At 58.3% G+C, this 11,872-nt stretch overlaps 2 protein-coding genes across 2 annotated transcripts; both read left to right on the top strand.

Moving 5' to 3' along the window:
* Positions 1–217: 217 nt before the first annotated feature.
* On the top strand, positions 218–2,132 carry PG997_014369 (Cytochrome P450 27C1; the record flags this gene model as incomplete). The annotated part of the gene is made up of 3 exons (XM_066818683.1): positions 218–1,288; positions 1,354–1,852; positions 1,975–2,132. 3 exons carry the CDS (start codon positions 218–220, stop codon positions 2,130–2,132), a joined length of 1,728 nt encoding a protein of 575 aa, XP_066660871.1.
* A 986-nt stretch (positions 2,133–3,118) lies between these two features.
* PG997_014370 (Lovastatin diketide synthase LovF) lies at positions 3,119–11,390 on the top strand (the record flags this gene model as incomplete). Its single annotated transcript, XM_066818684.1, has 7 exons — positions 3,119–3,373; positions 3,433–3,519; positions 3,578–4,056; positions 4,130–5,286; positions 5,381–9,112; positions 9,194–10,164; positions 10,224–11,390. The coding sequence occupies 7 exons, from the start codon at positions 3,119–3,121 to the stop codon at positions 11,388–11,390; spliced, it is 7,848 nt and encodes a 2,615-aa protein (XP_066660872.1).
* Between the last annotated feature and the right edge of the window lie 482 nt (positions 11,391–11,872).

An 11,872-nucleotide genomic window follows, 5' to 3' on the forward strand; every position in this document is an offset into this window, starting at 1 on the left:
TGACCCAATAGGGCTTGTTGGATGGAGGTGGCGGAATGCACCCGTTTCGTGTCATATCCCCTTTAGGAAACATCCGTCATTTGTCCAACGCGACTAGAAGTCGTCAGAAGTCCTGCCTCTTACTCCGATGCAATTCGAGTAGCCAATGTAGTTGTAATATGACATTGCGTTTGGCAACAGTTTCCTCCCATTCGATTATATGCTACAGTGAGCAAAGATGTCTGTCCTGTTCGAACCGCTTCCCTTGGCTGCCGTAGGCCTATTGGCCTTTGTACTGCTTTATGCTGTCAGGAGAGTCTATCCAAAACCACTCCCAGGCATTCCGTACAATGCCGCCTCGGCCAGGAGCTTGTGGGGAGATGCTACGGGCCTGATGGAGGCCTTCAAACGGACCGGCGACCCAAACAAGTACATCTTCAAGCAGGGCCGGGACCTCAACTCGCCCGTGAGCCAGATGTTCCTCGCACCCGGCTCCAAGCCCACCGTCATTATCGACGACGTGCGCGAGGTCAAGGACATCCTGAGCCACCGCACCCACGAGTTCGACCGCGCGCCCCGGACCCAGGACGCCTACCGCGCCCTGCTTCCACACTGCAGCCTGGTCAAGCTGACAGGTCCGGCCTTCAAGGAGCAGCGCAAGTTCTGGGAGGGAGTCACGGGCATTCCCTTCCTGCGCCGCGTCGCGGAGCCCAAGATGTACCACTACGCCCTCGGCGTCGTCGAGCTGTTTCGGGCGCAGACCGAGCTCGCCGCCGGTCGGCCGTTCGCGTGCTTTGATAACTTCGACGTCGCGGCGTTCGAGCTCATCTGCGACGTCGTGTTCGGGACGCCCGGCTCCGCCATCGAGGACGCGCGCGCCGAGGTCGTCCGGGCGACGCGCGACAAGACGATTCAGCAGCCCGCCTCGATTGACTCGGTGGCAGAGCTGCCCACTGTACAGAAACCCGAGATGTGCTCCGACGTGTCGTTCTTCATCAGCACCATCGCCAAGTCCCTCAAGTCAATCTTCCCGCCCTGGACCCTCTGGTACCTCCGGCAGCAGCCCCTCCACAAGCAGCGACTCGCCCAGAAGGAAAATACAATTGATGGTCATATCGAAACCGCCCGCGCCAGGTTGGCGCGGCTTTCCCCAGAGCAACTCAAGGACCTCGACGAGGATTCGGCCGTGGTGACTGGAGTGCGTCGTCAGCTTCTTGCCCGGTTGCGCCGCGGAGAGTCACTGGACGCTAAATTCTCCAAGCTGGTTCAGAAGGAGATCCACGATGAGCTGTTTATGATACTGGTTGCTGTAAGTGCCGCACGGATCGTCTAGCCGCTTGAGTCGAGGGGCAAAAAGGCTAACATCTGTTACAGGGTCACGAAACCAAAGCGGTCCTGCTTTCCTGGTCCGTCAAGTTCCTCATGGCCAACCCGAGCAAGCAGGAGAAGCTGCGCGAAGTCCTCCAGGCCGCCTTCCCCGAGCGCGTCTCGAAGGGGGAGCAGCCCTCGGTTAAGTCGATCCTCTACACCTCGATCCCGTACCTCGAGGCCTTCATGGAGGAGTCGATCCGGTATGCCAACACGTCGCCCCGGCTCGTGCGCATGACGGCGACCGACACGCAGTGCCTGGGCTACCGAATCCCCAAGGGCGTCACCGTGTTCCTCAACCCCTACATTGGCACGAAGCCGCTCGATATCCGCGAGGGGCTCCGCACCGACACCTCGCGCGGCTCCAAGGATAACTTTGAGTCGTACTGGGACCCGAGCGGCATGGACGAATTCGCGCCCGAGCGGTGGCTCAATGAGGACGGGTCGTTCAACCCGCGCAAGTTCCCCCGGCTGGCATTCTCTGCTGGACCTCGGATGTGTTACGGTACGTGATGTCTCTTCTCCTCTTCCTGGTACTCTCAATTCGTTGCCTCCTCCATCTCCGAAGGAACTTGAGCTTCGAGGATGGAAAGGTTCAGTCACTGACACTGATTTTGGTATCAACAGGTCGGAATCTCGCGTTGATGGAGTTCCGGGTGAATCTGGTGCTGCTGGTATTGAACTTCAAGTTCGAGCAGGTTCCCAAAGGTCTGGATAGCATGGAATCTCAGCAGCGACTATTCCGCATGCCGCAACAGATCTACGTCAGGCTCACTCCTCTGTGACGAGACGTCTTTATCTTGTGGCGATACGCGTCAGATACTAGGTTGCAGCGTTGTCTCTTTTGCATGGTGGTACAATCTTTCCGTATATCCGTAGTAGTCTATATTAAAAGGTTCCGAGCTTTTTGCACCTGGTTATAAATACTCTACCTATCCATTTGTTTCTGCCTGCCTACCAAATGAGTATGCCTCTAAGTCAGCGTGTTGGTAAATGCGTTAGACAAGGCGGCTATGTTACACTTAATAAAAGAGTGAACAAGACATGCATATGGTCATCGTTTCATACTTATCCCCGCCGAGCCCTCACCAGCAGCAGAACTCATCATTTCTCTGCAAGTCGACGCCTACATCTGCCCCTAGAATGTTTATTGATTTGGGCTCACTCGGCACAGACTAACCAAGAGCTTCAATGGTTTCTCAGTCTTAGCAATCCCTATAACGAAACCCTTACTAGATTTTAGATCAAATTGGCGATCTTCTCGCGTTTCCAAACCTCCACGAATGTATAGTCCCTTCTGATCTGACTAGCAGGGAGGACTTGGAACTTCCCTTTCCTGGGTGAATCCAAGAGGCCGAATTTGGCCAGCACCCAAGTTGGGTGAGATACGTACACTTATTCAAGATGACAGCTTCTCTCGGTCAAGTTCCCACTTTGGTGTGTCGCCCAAGAAAGGTGCATCGGATTGGGAATTGACTCTTTCGGGAAAGCTCCGAAACAGAGGCCACAAAGGTATAGGGGAGCAGCCAATTAAGAAAATAGCCAATCATGTAGCTTGTAACAGTCGTCAGTGATTTATGACGTAACTGCATCGTGGATTTATAGAACTATATCATAAAGCACAACTACAGAGCGCAACGAGGTGCAGTTCCCGGTGACAGTACGGCTTACAACGTAGGCTTGATTCAAACATATACCCAACGCCAATACCCAAGATCCCCTTTATGTCAACTCCCTTTACCCCTTTTGACCAAGAGACCAACTGGTAGAGATGTCGGCACCTACGAATGGCACGAACGGTATCCACAGGGACAGCGTCGCCAACGGAGATGGTAGCAGGACCGGGAAGGATGCAACAACTCCCATTGCCATTGTTGGAATGGCCTGCCGTTTTCCCGGGAATGTGACCTCTCCATCCCAGCTGTGGGAACTGTGTGTTTCCGGCAAAGACGGGTGGCAGCCCATTCCCGAGTCACGGTTCGACAACAAGTCGTTGTATCACAAAGACTACTCCCGGGCTGGAAGGGTGAGTTTCCATCATAGTACCAAGCCCATCCTTGTGTTGAGGGACTAACGTATATCCAGAGCCATGTGGAAGGCGGATACTTCATGGGAGAGGATATATCCTTGTTCGATGCTGCTTTCTTCAATCTTGCTGCCGATGTCGCCAGTGTAAGCCCTCGTGAACCTCAACTCGAAAGGAGACTCATCGCTAACCTTCATTCTTCAGGGGCTGGATCCTCAGGCTAGACTAATGCTCGAGACTGTCTACGAAGCTACCGAAGATGGCAAGTTCTCTCTCTCTCTCTCTCTCTCTCCCTCTCTATCTTCCCCTGTCCACGTTACTCCGGCGCACTCACTGACCACCGAAACAGCTGGCATTCCTATTGAGAAACTCGCTGGTACCAACACATCGGTGTACGCCGGCACATTCAACAAGGACTACCATGAGATCCAGACCAAGGATGCCGAGGTCCTGCCTCATGCCTTTCTTGCAGGCACCGGCACTGCTATGATCGCCAACCGCATCTCCCATTTCTTCGACCTGCAAGGCCCCAGCATGTCTATCGACACTGGCTGCAGCGCGGGCATGGTGGTAGTCCATCAAGGCTGCAAAAGTATTAGCACAGGAGAAAGCGATATATCGGTTGTTGGCGCAGCCAGTGCCCTCCTCATTCAAGATGCCTTTATCTCGGCGTCTACCATTGGGTAAGTATTCTGCCATATATCCAAGTTCTGCCCCTGGACACTTAGAGTAAATGAAGCTGATAGCTATCTACAGAGCTATAGGTGCAGAAGGAAAATGCTTTGCCTGGGATGAACGTGCCCACGGCTACGGCCGAGGCGAGGGTGTTGCTGCGCTCATACTCCAACCTCTCGACGCCGCCCTCAAGGCCGGTAACCGAGTGCACGCTATCATCAAAGATACCGGCCTCAACCAAGACGGCAAGACCACAACCATCACCTCGCCCTCGGCCGACGCCCAGGTCAAGCTGATCCGGGAATGCTATGCCCGCGCGGGCTACGACATGAAGGACACCGGCTACGTGGAAGCGCACATGACGGGAACGGCGGCCGGCGACCCCATCGAAGCCGAAGCCATCGCCCGGACGTTCGGCAGGTCCCGCGAGGCGCACGATCCCGTCATTGTCGGTTCGGTCAAGACCAACGTCGGGCACACCGAGCCCGTGAGCGGCCTGGCCGCTATCATCAAGACGACGTTCGCCTTGAAGAACCGCATGATCCCGCCGAACCTGAACTTTGAGAAGGCGAACCCGGAGATCGATTTGCAGGGGTGGCACTTGCGGGTGCCGACCGCACCACTCCCGTGGCCCGAAGATAAGTTACTGCGTGCGTCAATCAACAATTTCGGATACGGAGGTACCAATGGTCACTTGATACTCGAGCCCTATCCGCCGCCATCTGCCCTTCAGAACGGATCGAATGGGTTAGGCAATGGCTATAACGGAGTCCACAACGGTGTAACCAATGGCAATGGCATCGCCAACGGATCGAGCAACGGAACACACAATGGCAACGGACATACCGATACCACTCGTTCCCAAGTGTTCCTCCTCAGCGCCAAGGACTCCATCGCTTGCCAGACCATGATGGACATCTTTGCCACCCACGTCGAGAACACCAAGCCTTCCGTCGAGGATCTCGCCTACACCCTCGCAAACCGACGCTCCATCCATTCCTGGGTCACGGGCGTTCGGGCCCAGACTATCGAAGAGCTGGCGAAGCGACTGCGAGACCCGCTTGTCAAGCCGTCGAGCACCTCCAAGCGCCCGCGCCTTGCTTTCGTCTTTAATGGACAGGGCGCGCAATGGCATGCCATGGGGCGAGAGCTGATTGATGCTTACCCGGTCTTTGGGCACAGCATTCGAGAGGCCGACAAGGCGCTGAGGGAGTATGGTGCCTCATGGTCACTGATAGGTGAGTTTTGGTGTACCTCTTTCTTTCCCATCTTTAGACATGGCTCAGCCGACTCCCGTGATTGTTTCCTATGCTGACTGAAGTTTCACCACAGATGAACTCATGCGGGACGCATCTACCACACGCGTAGCCGAAATCAACCTCAGCCAACCCGTCAGCGTCGCGGTCCAGCTCTGTCTCGTCGACCTGCTGGCCTCCTGGGGCATCTCCCCGACCGCCGTGACCAGCCACTCCAGCGGCGAGATCGCCGCCGCGTACGCCACCAACGTGCTCTCCTTCAAAGACGCCCTCGGCGTCGCCTACTTCCGCGGCGAGCTGGCCCTGAAGCACCAGAAGCTGCACTCCCTCGCCGGCGGCATGCTCGTCGCCGCCATCGGCCCCGACGACGTTGAGAAGTACATCGGCGACACGCCCGGGGGCACGGTCGTCGTGGCCTGCGTCAATAGTCCGAGCAGTATCACGCTCTCGGGCGACGTGGCGGCGCTCGATGAGGTGGCTTCGCGGCTGCAGAAGGACGATGTCTTTGCTCGGAAGCTCAAGGTACCTATGGCGTACCACTCGCACCATATGCTGCACATTTCGCAGGATTACATCGATCAGCTCCAGGCTATACTTCCTGCGCCCAAGAAGACTTGGGGCGAAGACGCCGCGACGTTCGTGTCACCCGTGACGGGAGACAAGGTCACGTCGCCGAGCACGTTGGCTCCCGAGCACTGGGCCCGCAACATGACGCACCCGGTTCTCTTTAGCCAAGCCTTTGAGCGCATGTGTTTCGATGAAGGAAGCACTACTTCCAACGTCGACATGATTGTGGAAGTCGGCGCGCACAGCACCTTGGCCGGCCCCATGCGACAGATCCTCAAGGCGCGGGACACGGAGCTACCGTACGTGTCGTGCCTCAAGCGGCCCGAGAACGCTGTGGAGACTATGCAGGACATCGCCTGTGCTCTGATCGCTCGGGGATACCCGGTCAACCTGAATGCGGTCAATTCCCCTTCTGGGGAGGAAGGCCAGGTAGTTACGGATCTTCCGTCATACCCATGGAACCATACCAAGCGCTTCTGGGTGGAACCTAGGCTCAGCAGGGACCAGAGGTACAAGAGGTTCCCGCCGCACGAATTGCTTGGTACCCCTATCAATGGAGGCAATTCCGTCACGCCGACCTGGCGAAATTTCATCCGTCTGACCGAAATCGAGTGGCTAAAAGACCACCAAATCGATGGCTCAGTGGTGTTCCCCGGTGCCGGATACATTGCGTTAGCTATTGAGGCCGCACGGCTTCTCGCCGATCCGACGGAGGCGACGATCCAAGGCTACAAGCTGCGGGATATCGACATCTCCAACGCCATGGTCATTCCCGATTCCGTATTCGGGGTGGAGACTCACTTCAGTCTTCAGAGTTGCAGCCAAAGGCAGCTGGATCACGACGGATGGTACGAGTTCAAGCTCTGCTCTCTCACTTCTGGCGGTTCCTGGATCGAGCACTGCAAGGGTCTCGTCACGGCCGTTACAGACGACAGATCCAAAGTTAGGACTGCCGAGTTGACTCGCAAAGCGGAAGCGCCTCGGGAGGAGACCTATTTCGAGGACGCGTCGGCGACTAAGGTCGACATCGAGGCTCTCTTTTCCGGGCTCCGGGACAGAGGAATCTACCACGGTCCCGAGTTCCAGAACCTGGCCGATAGCTGCGCCGCCGGTCAGCGAGCCATCACCAATTTCGCCATTGCGGGAATCGCAAGCGCTGTGCACGACTACGTGCTCCACCCGACTACTCTCGACTCCGTACTGCAAGCATCCTTCAGCAGTCTGCCGGCAGAAATGGACAAGGACGTCATGGTCCTCCCCAGGTTTATCCGGAGCCTGATTGTGCCGAAGTCCCTCAAGCGGCAGGGCGGCGACAAGTTGCAGGCCTTCTCCGAACTGGTCAAGGCCGACAAGCGTGGCTACACATCTAACATCGCCATCGCGGCCGCGACGCCCGAACCCGAGGATGAGCACTCGACGTTCGCCAATTTCCTCCAGCTGGACGGCTTCTTCGGCCAAGCGGTGCCCCGGCGCACCGACGACTCGAACCAGGAGACCGGCATCTGCTCCAAGAGCTGCTGGGAACTCGATATCCTCTACAACGTCCCGGCAGACTTACGGTCGTCTCTCGCCATTCCCTTGGCGCAGCATGAGATCGACACCGAGAGAAAGCTCAGCCGCGTCTCGTGGAACTTCATCTCCGAGGCCATGGCCGAGCTGCAGGGCCAGGATCCGGACATGTTCGAGTGGCATCACAAGCGCATGTACGACTGGATGAAGACGGTCGTGCAGGATGGCCTCGACGGGAAGCTCGGTCCCGGCAGCGAATCGTGGGCCAAGACCAGCAAGGGTCTCAAGAACATGCTGGCGGACGAGCTGAATGCCCAAAACGCGGCGGGCAAGCTCACTGTCCGTGTAGGACGGAACTTGGCCTCCATCATCCGAGGCGAGATCACGCCCCTGGAGTTGATGATGGAAGGCAACCTGCTTAACCAGTTTTACATGGATCACGAAGCCCTGAAGACCCGCTCCTACAAGCACCTCTCCACCATCGCCGAGCTCTATGCTCTGAAGAACCCGGGCGCAAAGGTCCTCGAGATAGGCGCCGGGACCGGTGGCGCAACCACCACCGTCTTGGAGGGCTTCGGCACCAAGGGCGGCGGCTCTGGATCCATCCTCGGCCACTACACCTTCACCGACATCTCGCCCGGTTTCTTCGAAGCAGCCAGGACAAAGTTCGCGGCCTGGTCATCCCTGATGGACTTCAAGAAGCTGGACATCGAAGTCCATCCGCTCGACCAAGGGTTCACCGAAGGCGCCTACGACCTCATCGTCGCGGCGTCGTGTCTCCACGCCACCAAGAACCTCAACACCACCATGACACATGTCCGGAAACTGCTGAAGCCTGGCGGCACCCTCCTGCTCATCGAGGCCACGGCCGACCGCCTGGAAGGCCAGCTGATCTTCGGCACGCTGCCCGGATGGTGGCTCGGGGAGGAACCCGAGCGACAGATGAGTCCGAACGCGCCGCTCGAGATGTGGAAGCGCGTCCTGAGCGAAGTGGGCTTCACTGGCGTCGACTTCGACGTGCCCGACTACGAGGAGCCGGCCTTCCAGTCGGCGCGCGTCATGCTGTCCCGCGCAAAGACCAATGTCCAAAGTCCATTCTCGATTGTGGCGCCGCCCAAACACGAAACCTCGGCAGAGGAGACGGCATGGTTGCACCGAGCATCGGACGCCATAGCGTCGCTGACCGGCAAGCCCCCGCTGATCGTGTCCCTCGAGGACGTCGACGCGTGGCAGGACACCGTCTGCATCTTCACGGCGGAGATGGAAACGCCCTTCGTCGACGGCATCGACGAGACCGCCTTCGAGCAGCTCAAGAAGCTGCTCAACCAGAGCGCCGGGCTGGTCTGGCTCAGCTGCGGCGGGCTCGTCGATGCCGCGGACCCGGCCTTTGGCGCGACGGACGGTCTGATCCGAACGATGCGGCAGGAGGATGCGAGCAAGCGCTGGATCCGACTTGACTTCGAAAAGACCGGAAGCGTGTGGTCCGGCGACAATATACCGCATCTAACGCACGTGTTGGAGCAGAGCTTTGACGTCACCCTGGACGCTACGGAAGTGGAATGGGAGTATGCAGTCAAGGATTCCCTGCTTCGTGTGCCGAGGACGTATCCGGATAAGGTCCAGGATGCGTTGTCGAAGAACCTGTCAGCGGATCTGCCTCCGGAGGCTCAGCCATTCGACCAACCGGGACGTCCGCTGATCTGGGAAACGCCCAAGTCTGGCGCCACAGGAAGTGAGTGCCCTTTCCCTTAAGCGTTTTGGCGGCTTTGGCCTCTGCTGTAACCGCGTAATTGTGTACTGACTTTCGCTTTAGTCAATCCCTACTTCGTCGAAAACACCGCGCTCATGACAACCGACGTCCCCCACGGAATGGTCGAAGTCGAAGCCAAAGCCTTCGGCCTCAACTTCCGCGAAGTCATGGTCGCGCTCGGCGAGCTCGACGAGCCCCTCAAGGGCCACGAGTCCGCCGGGATCGTCACCGCCCTGGGCCCGGGCACCGAAGCCAGCGGTCTCAAGGTCGGCGACCGCGTCTGTTCCCTGGTGCGCGGGCGTCTCGCTAGCAAGGGCCGGACGTGGTGGACTTCGGTCGCGAAGCTCCCCGAAGACATGGAAGTTTCCTGGCCACATGCTGCTGCGTTCCCGGCCGCCTACGTCACGGCTTACGGAAGTTTGATTCAGATCGCCCATCTGAAAAAGGGCGAGCGCGTCTTGGTCCATGCTGCGTCGGGCGCTACTGGGCAGGCGGCCATCAGCTTGGCCCAGTATTTCGGCGCAGAAGTCTATGCTACTTGCAGTACCAAGGCGAAGCGAGACCTCCTGGTCGAGGTGTTCGACATCCAGTCCGACCACATCTTCTCGAGCCGCGACGCCAGCTTCGCGCCCGCGATCATGGCCGCGACGGACGGAAAGGGTGTCGATGTGGTGCTCAACTCCCTGTCCGGACCGCTGCTCAAAGCCACGTGGGACTGCATGGCCCGCTTCGGGCGCTTCGTGGACATCACCAAGATCGACATCGAGGCGAACCGCGTGCTGGAGACGGCACCGTTCGGCCGGTGCGCCGTGTACACTGCCTTTGACTTGCTGCAGCTCACGGAGTACTGCGGCGACTTGACGCATGAGGCGCTGGTGGAGAGTATCCGCATCATCCGCGAACGTAGCAAGCCTCCGATTCACCCCATCACCCCGTTCTCCATCACGGATATGGCCAAGGCGATGCGTCAAATGCAGGGCGGAGCGCACATGGGCAAGTTGGTTCTTGTGCCAAATCCGGGTGATAAAGTCAACGTAAGTATTCTTCCTGTTGCCGCTATTGTAGAACCGAATCCTAAACATTACTCCCTCAGGTTATCACTCGCCTACCCCCTATCTCCATTGACAAGGCAGACGCCACATACCTAATATCCGGCGGCCTGGGCGGCATCGGCCGCGCCATTGCCGAATGGTTCATCCACAAAGGCGCCAAGAACGTCGTCTTAGTCTCCCGCCACGCCAGCACCCACGCCGAAGCCCCGAACTTGATCCGCGAAGCCACCGCGGCCGGCTGCCGCCTCCTGATCCGCGACTGTGACGTCTCGGACGAGGCCGCGCTGCTGCACCTCCTGGACCAGGTGTCCGAAGCCGGCCTGCCCGCCATCCGCGGCGCCATCACGGGCGCCATGGTGCTCGACGACACCGTCATGGAGCGCATGCGGTTCGCGCAGTGGTCCACCGGCGTCAGGCCGAAGATCGACGGCAGCCGCAACCTGCACAAGCACCTGCCCAATCTCGCCTTCTTCGTCATGCTCTCCTCGGTCGCGGGCGTGGCGGGCCACATGTCCCAGGCCAACTACGCGGCCGGCAACACCTACCAGGACGCCCTCGCGCGCCACCGCACCGCGCGCGGCCTGCCCGCCGTCACCATCGACCTCGGCGCGGTCCGCTCCGTCGGCTACGTCGCGCAGCGCGAGGCCGCGGGCGACGAGCGCCTGCGCGCGCGCGTCGAGAACGTCGGGTTCGGCTCCGTCGACCTCGAGGCCGTGCTCGGCATCATCGAGGCGGGCATCCGCGATCCGTTGCGGAGCCACCAGGCGGACTGCCAGGTCATCGTGGGGCCCAACTTCCACGCCTTCGCGACCGAGTCCGCGATGCGCAACGACCGCCGCTTCGGCACGCTGCGGATCGCGAGCCAGCTCGGCGGGGCCGCGGCATCCTCTTCGGGCGACGGCGGCAAATCCAGCACCGCCGCGTTCGTCAAGGCGTTCACGGCGGCCGGAAAAGACATCAATGCGGCGGCGGGACTGCTCGTGCAGGCGCTCAGTGCCAAGCTGTCGGATATCTTCAACGTCCCGCTCTCGGACATCGATCCGGATCTGCCGCTGTCGCGGTACGGTGTCGACTCGCTAGTCGGGGTGGAGCTGCGCAACTGGCTGAGCAGTACGGTCAAGGCCAAGGTGTCGGTCTTTGAGATTCTGCAGTCGGCGTCGCTCAACGAGTTCGCACTGCTGGTGACGGGCAAAAGCGAGTTACTCTAAAGATTTGGGCTAAGATTTCTTTCGTTTTAATATCATTCATTCTAGCATTAATAAATAGAAATTATGAGTTTCATGTAAAGCTTGAGTTGATGTCCTAACATAGTGAAGTCGATGCACTGCGGCTTTTGAAAGTATGTGATATATGGTTAGGGCAGACGATGGCAGCCAGTGCGATATCAGCTCGGTGAATGTACTGCGTTGATAGTTTAACTTTACTGCCAAAAACAATACCTTTCTTACGTAAGGTCTGCGAACATCATCAAGCAGTCGCAAAATTCCGAATACGCATCTCACACTTACCGGGATGTCGTGAGTCTTGGTTGACCCACTCAAGGGGTTCACGATCCCACTGCTACAATAGCAAATGGGACATACAGGATAGGAAAACAATTCAGTTGGGGAATCCGTATCGAGGTAAAGGTATTACAATGGCTAACTTCCATCTATGAGATCCCAAGCGTTAATAACACCAATACCGAAGA

Source organism: Apiospora hydei (genome assembly GCF_038363865.1).
Source record: "Apiospora hydei strain CBS 114990 chromosome Unknown utg000010l_segment0_segment0, whole genome shotgun sequence".
NCBI lineage: Eukaryota > Fungi > Ascomycota > Sordariomycetes > Amphisphaeriales > Apiosporaceae > Apiospora > Apiospora hydei.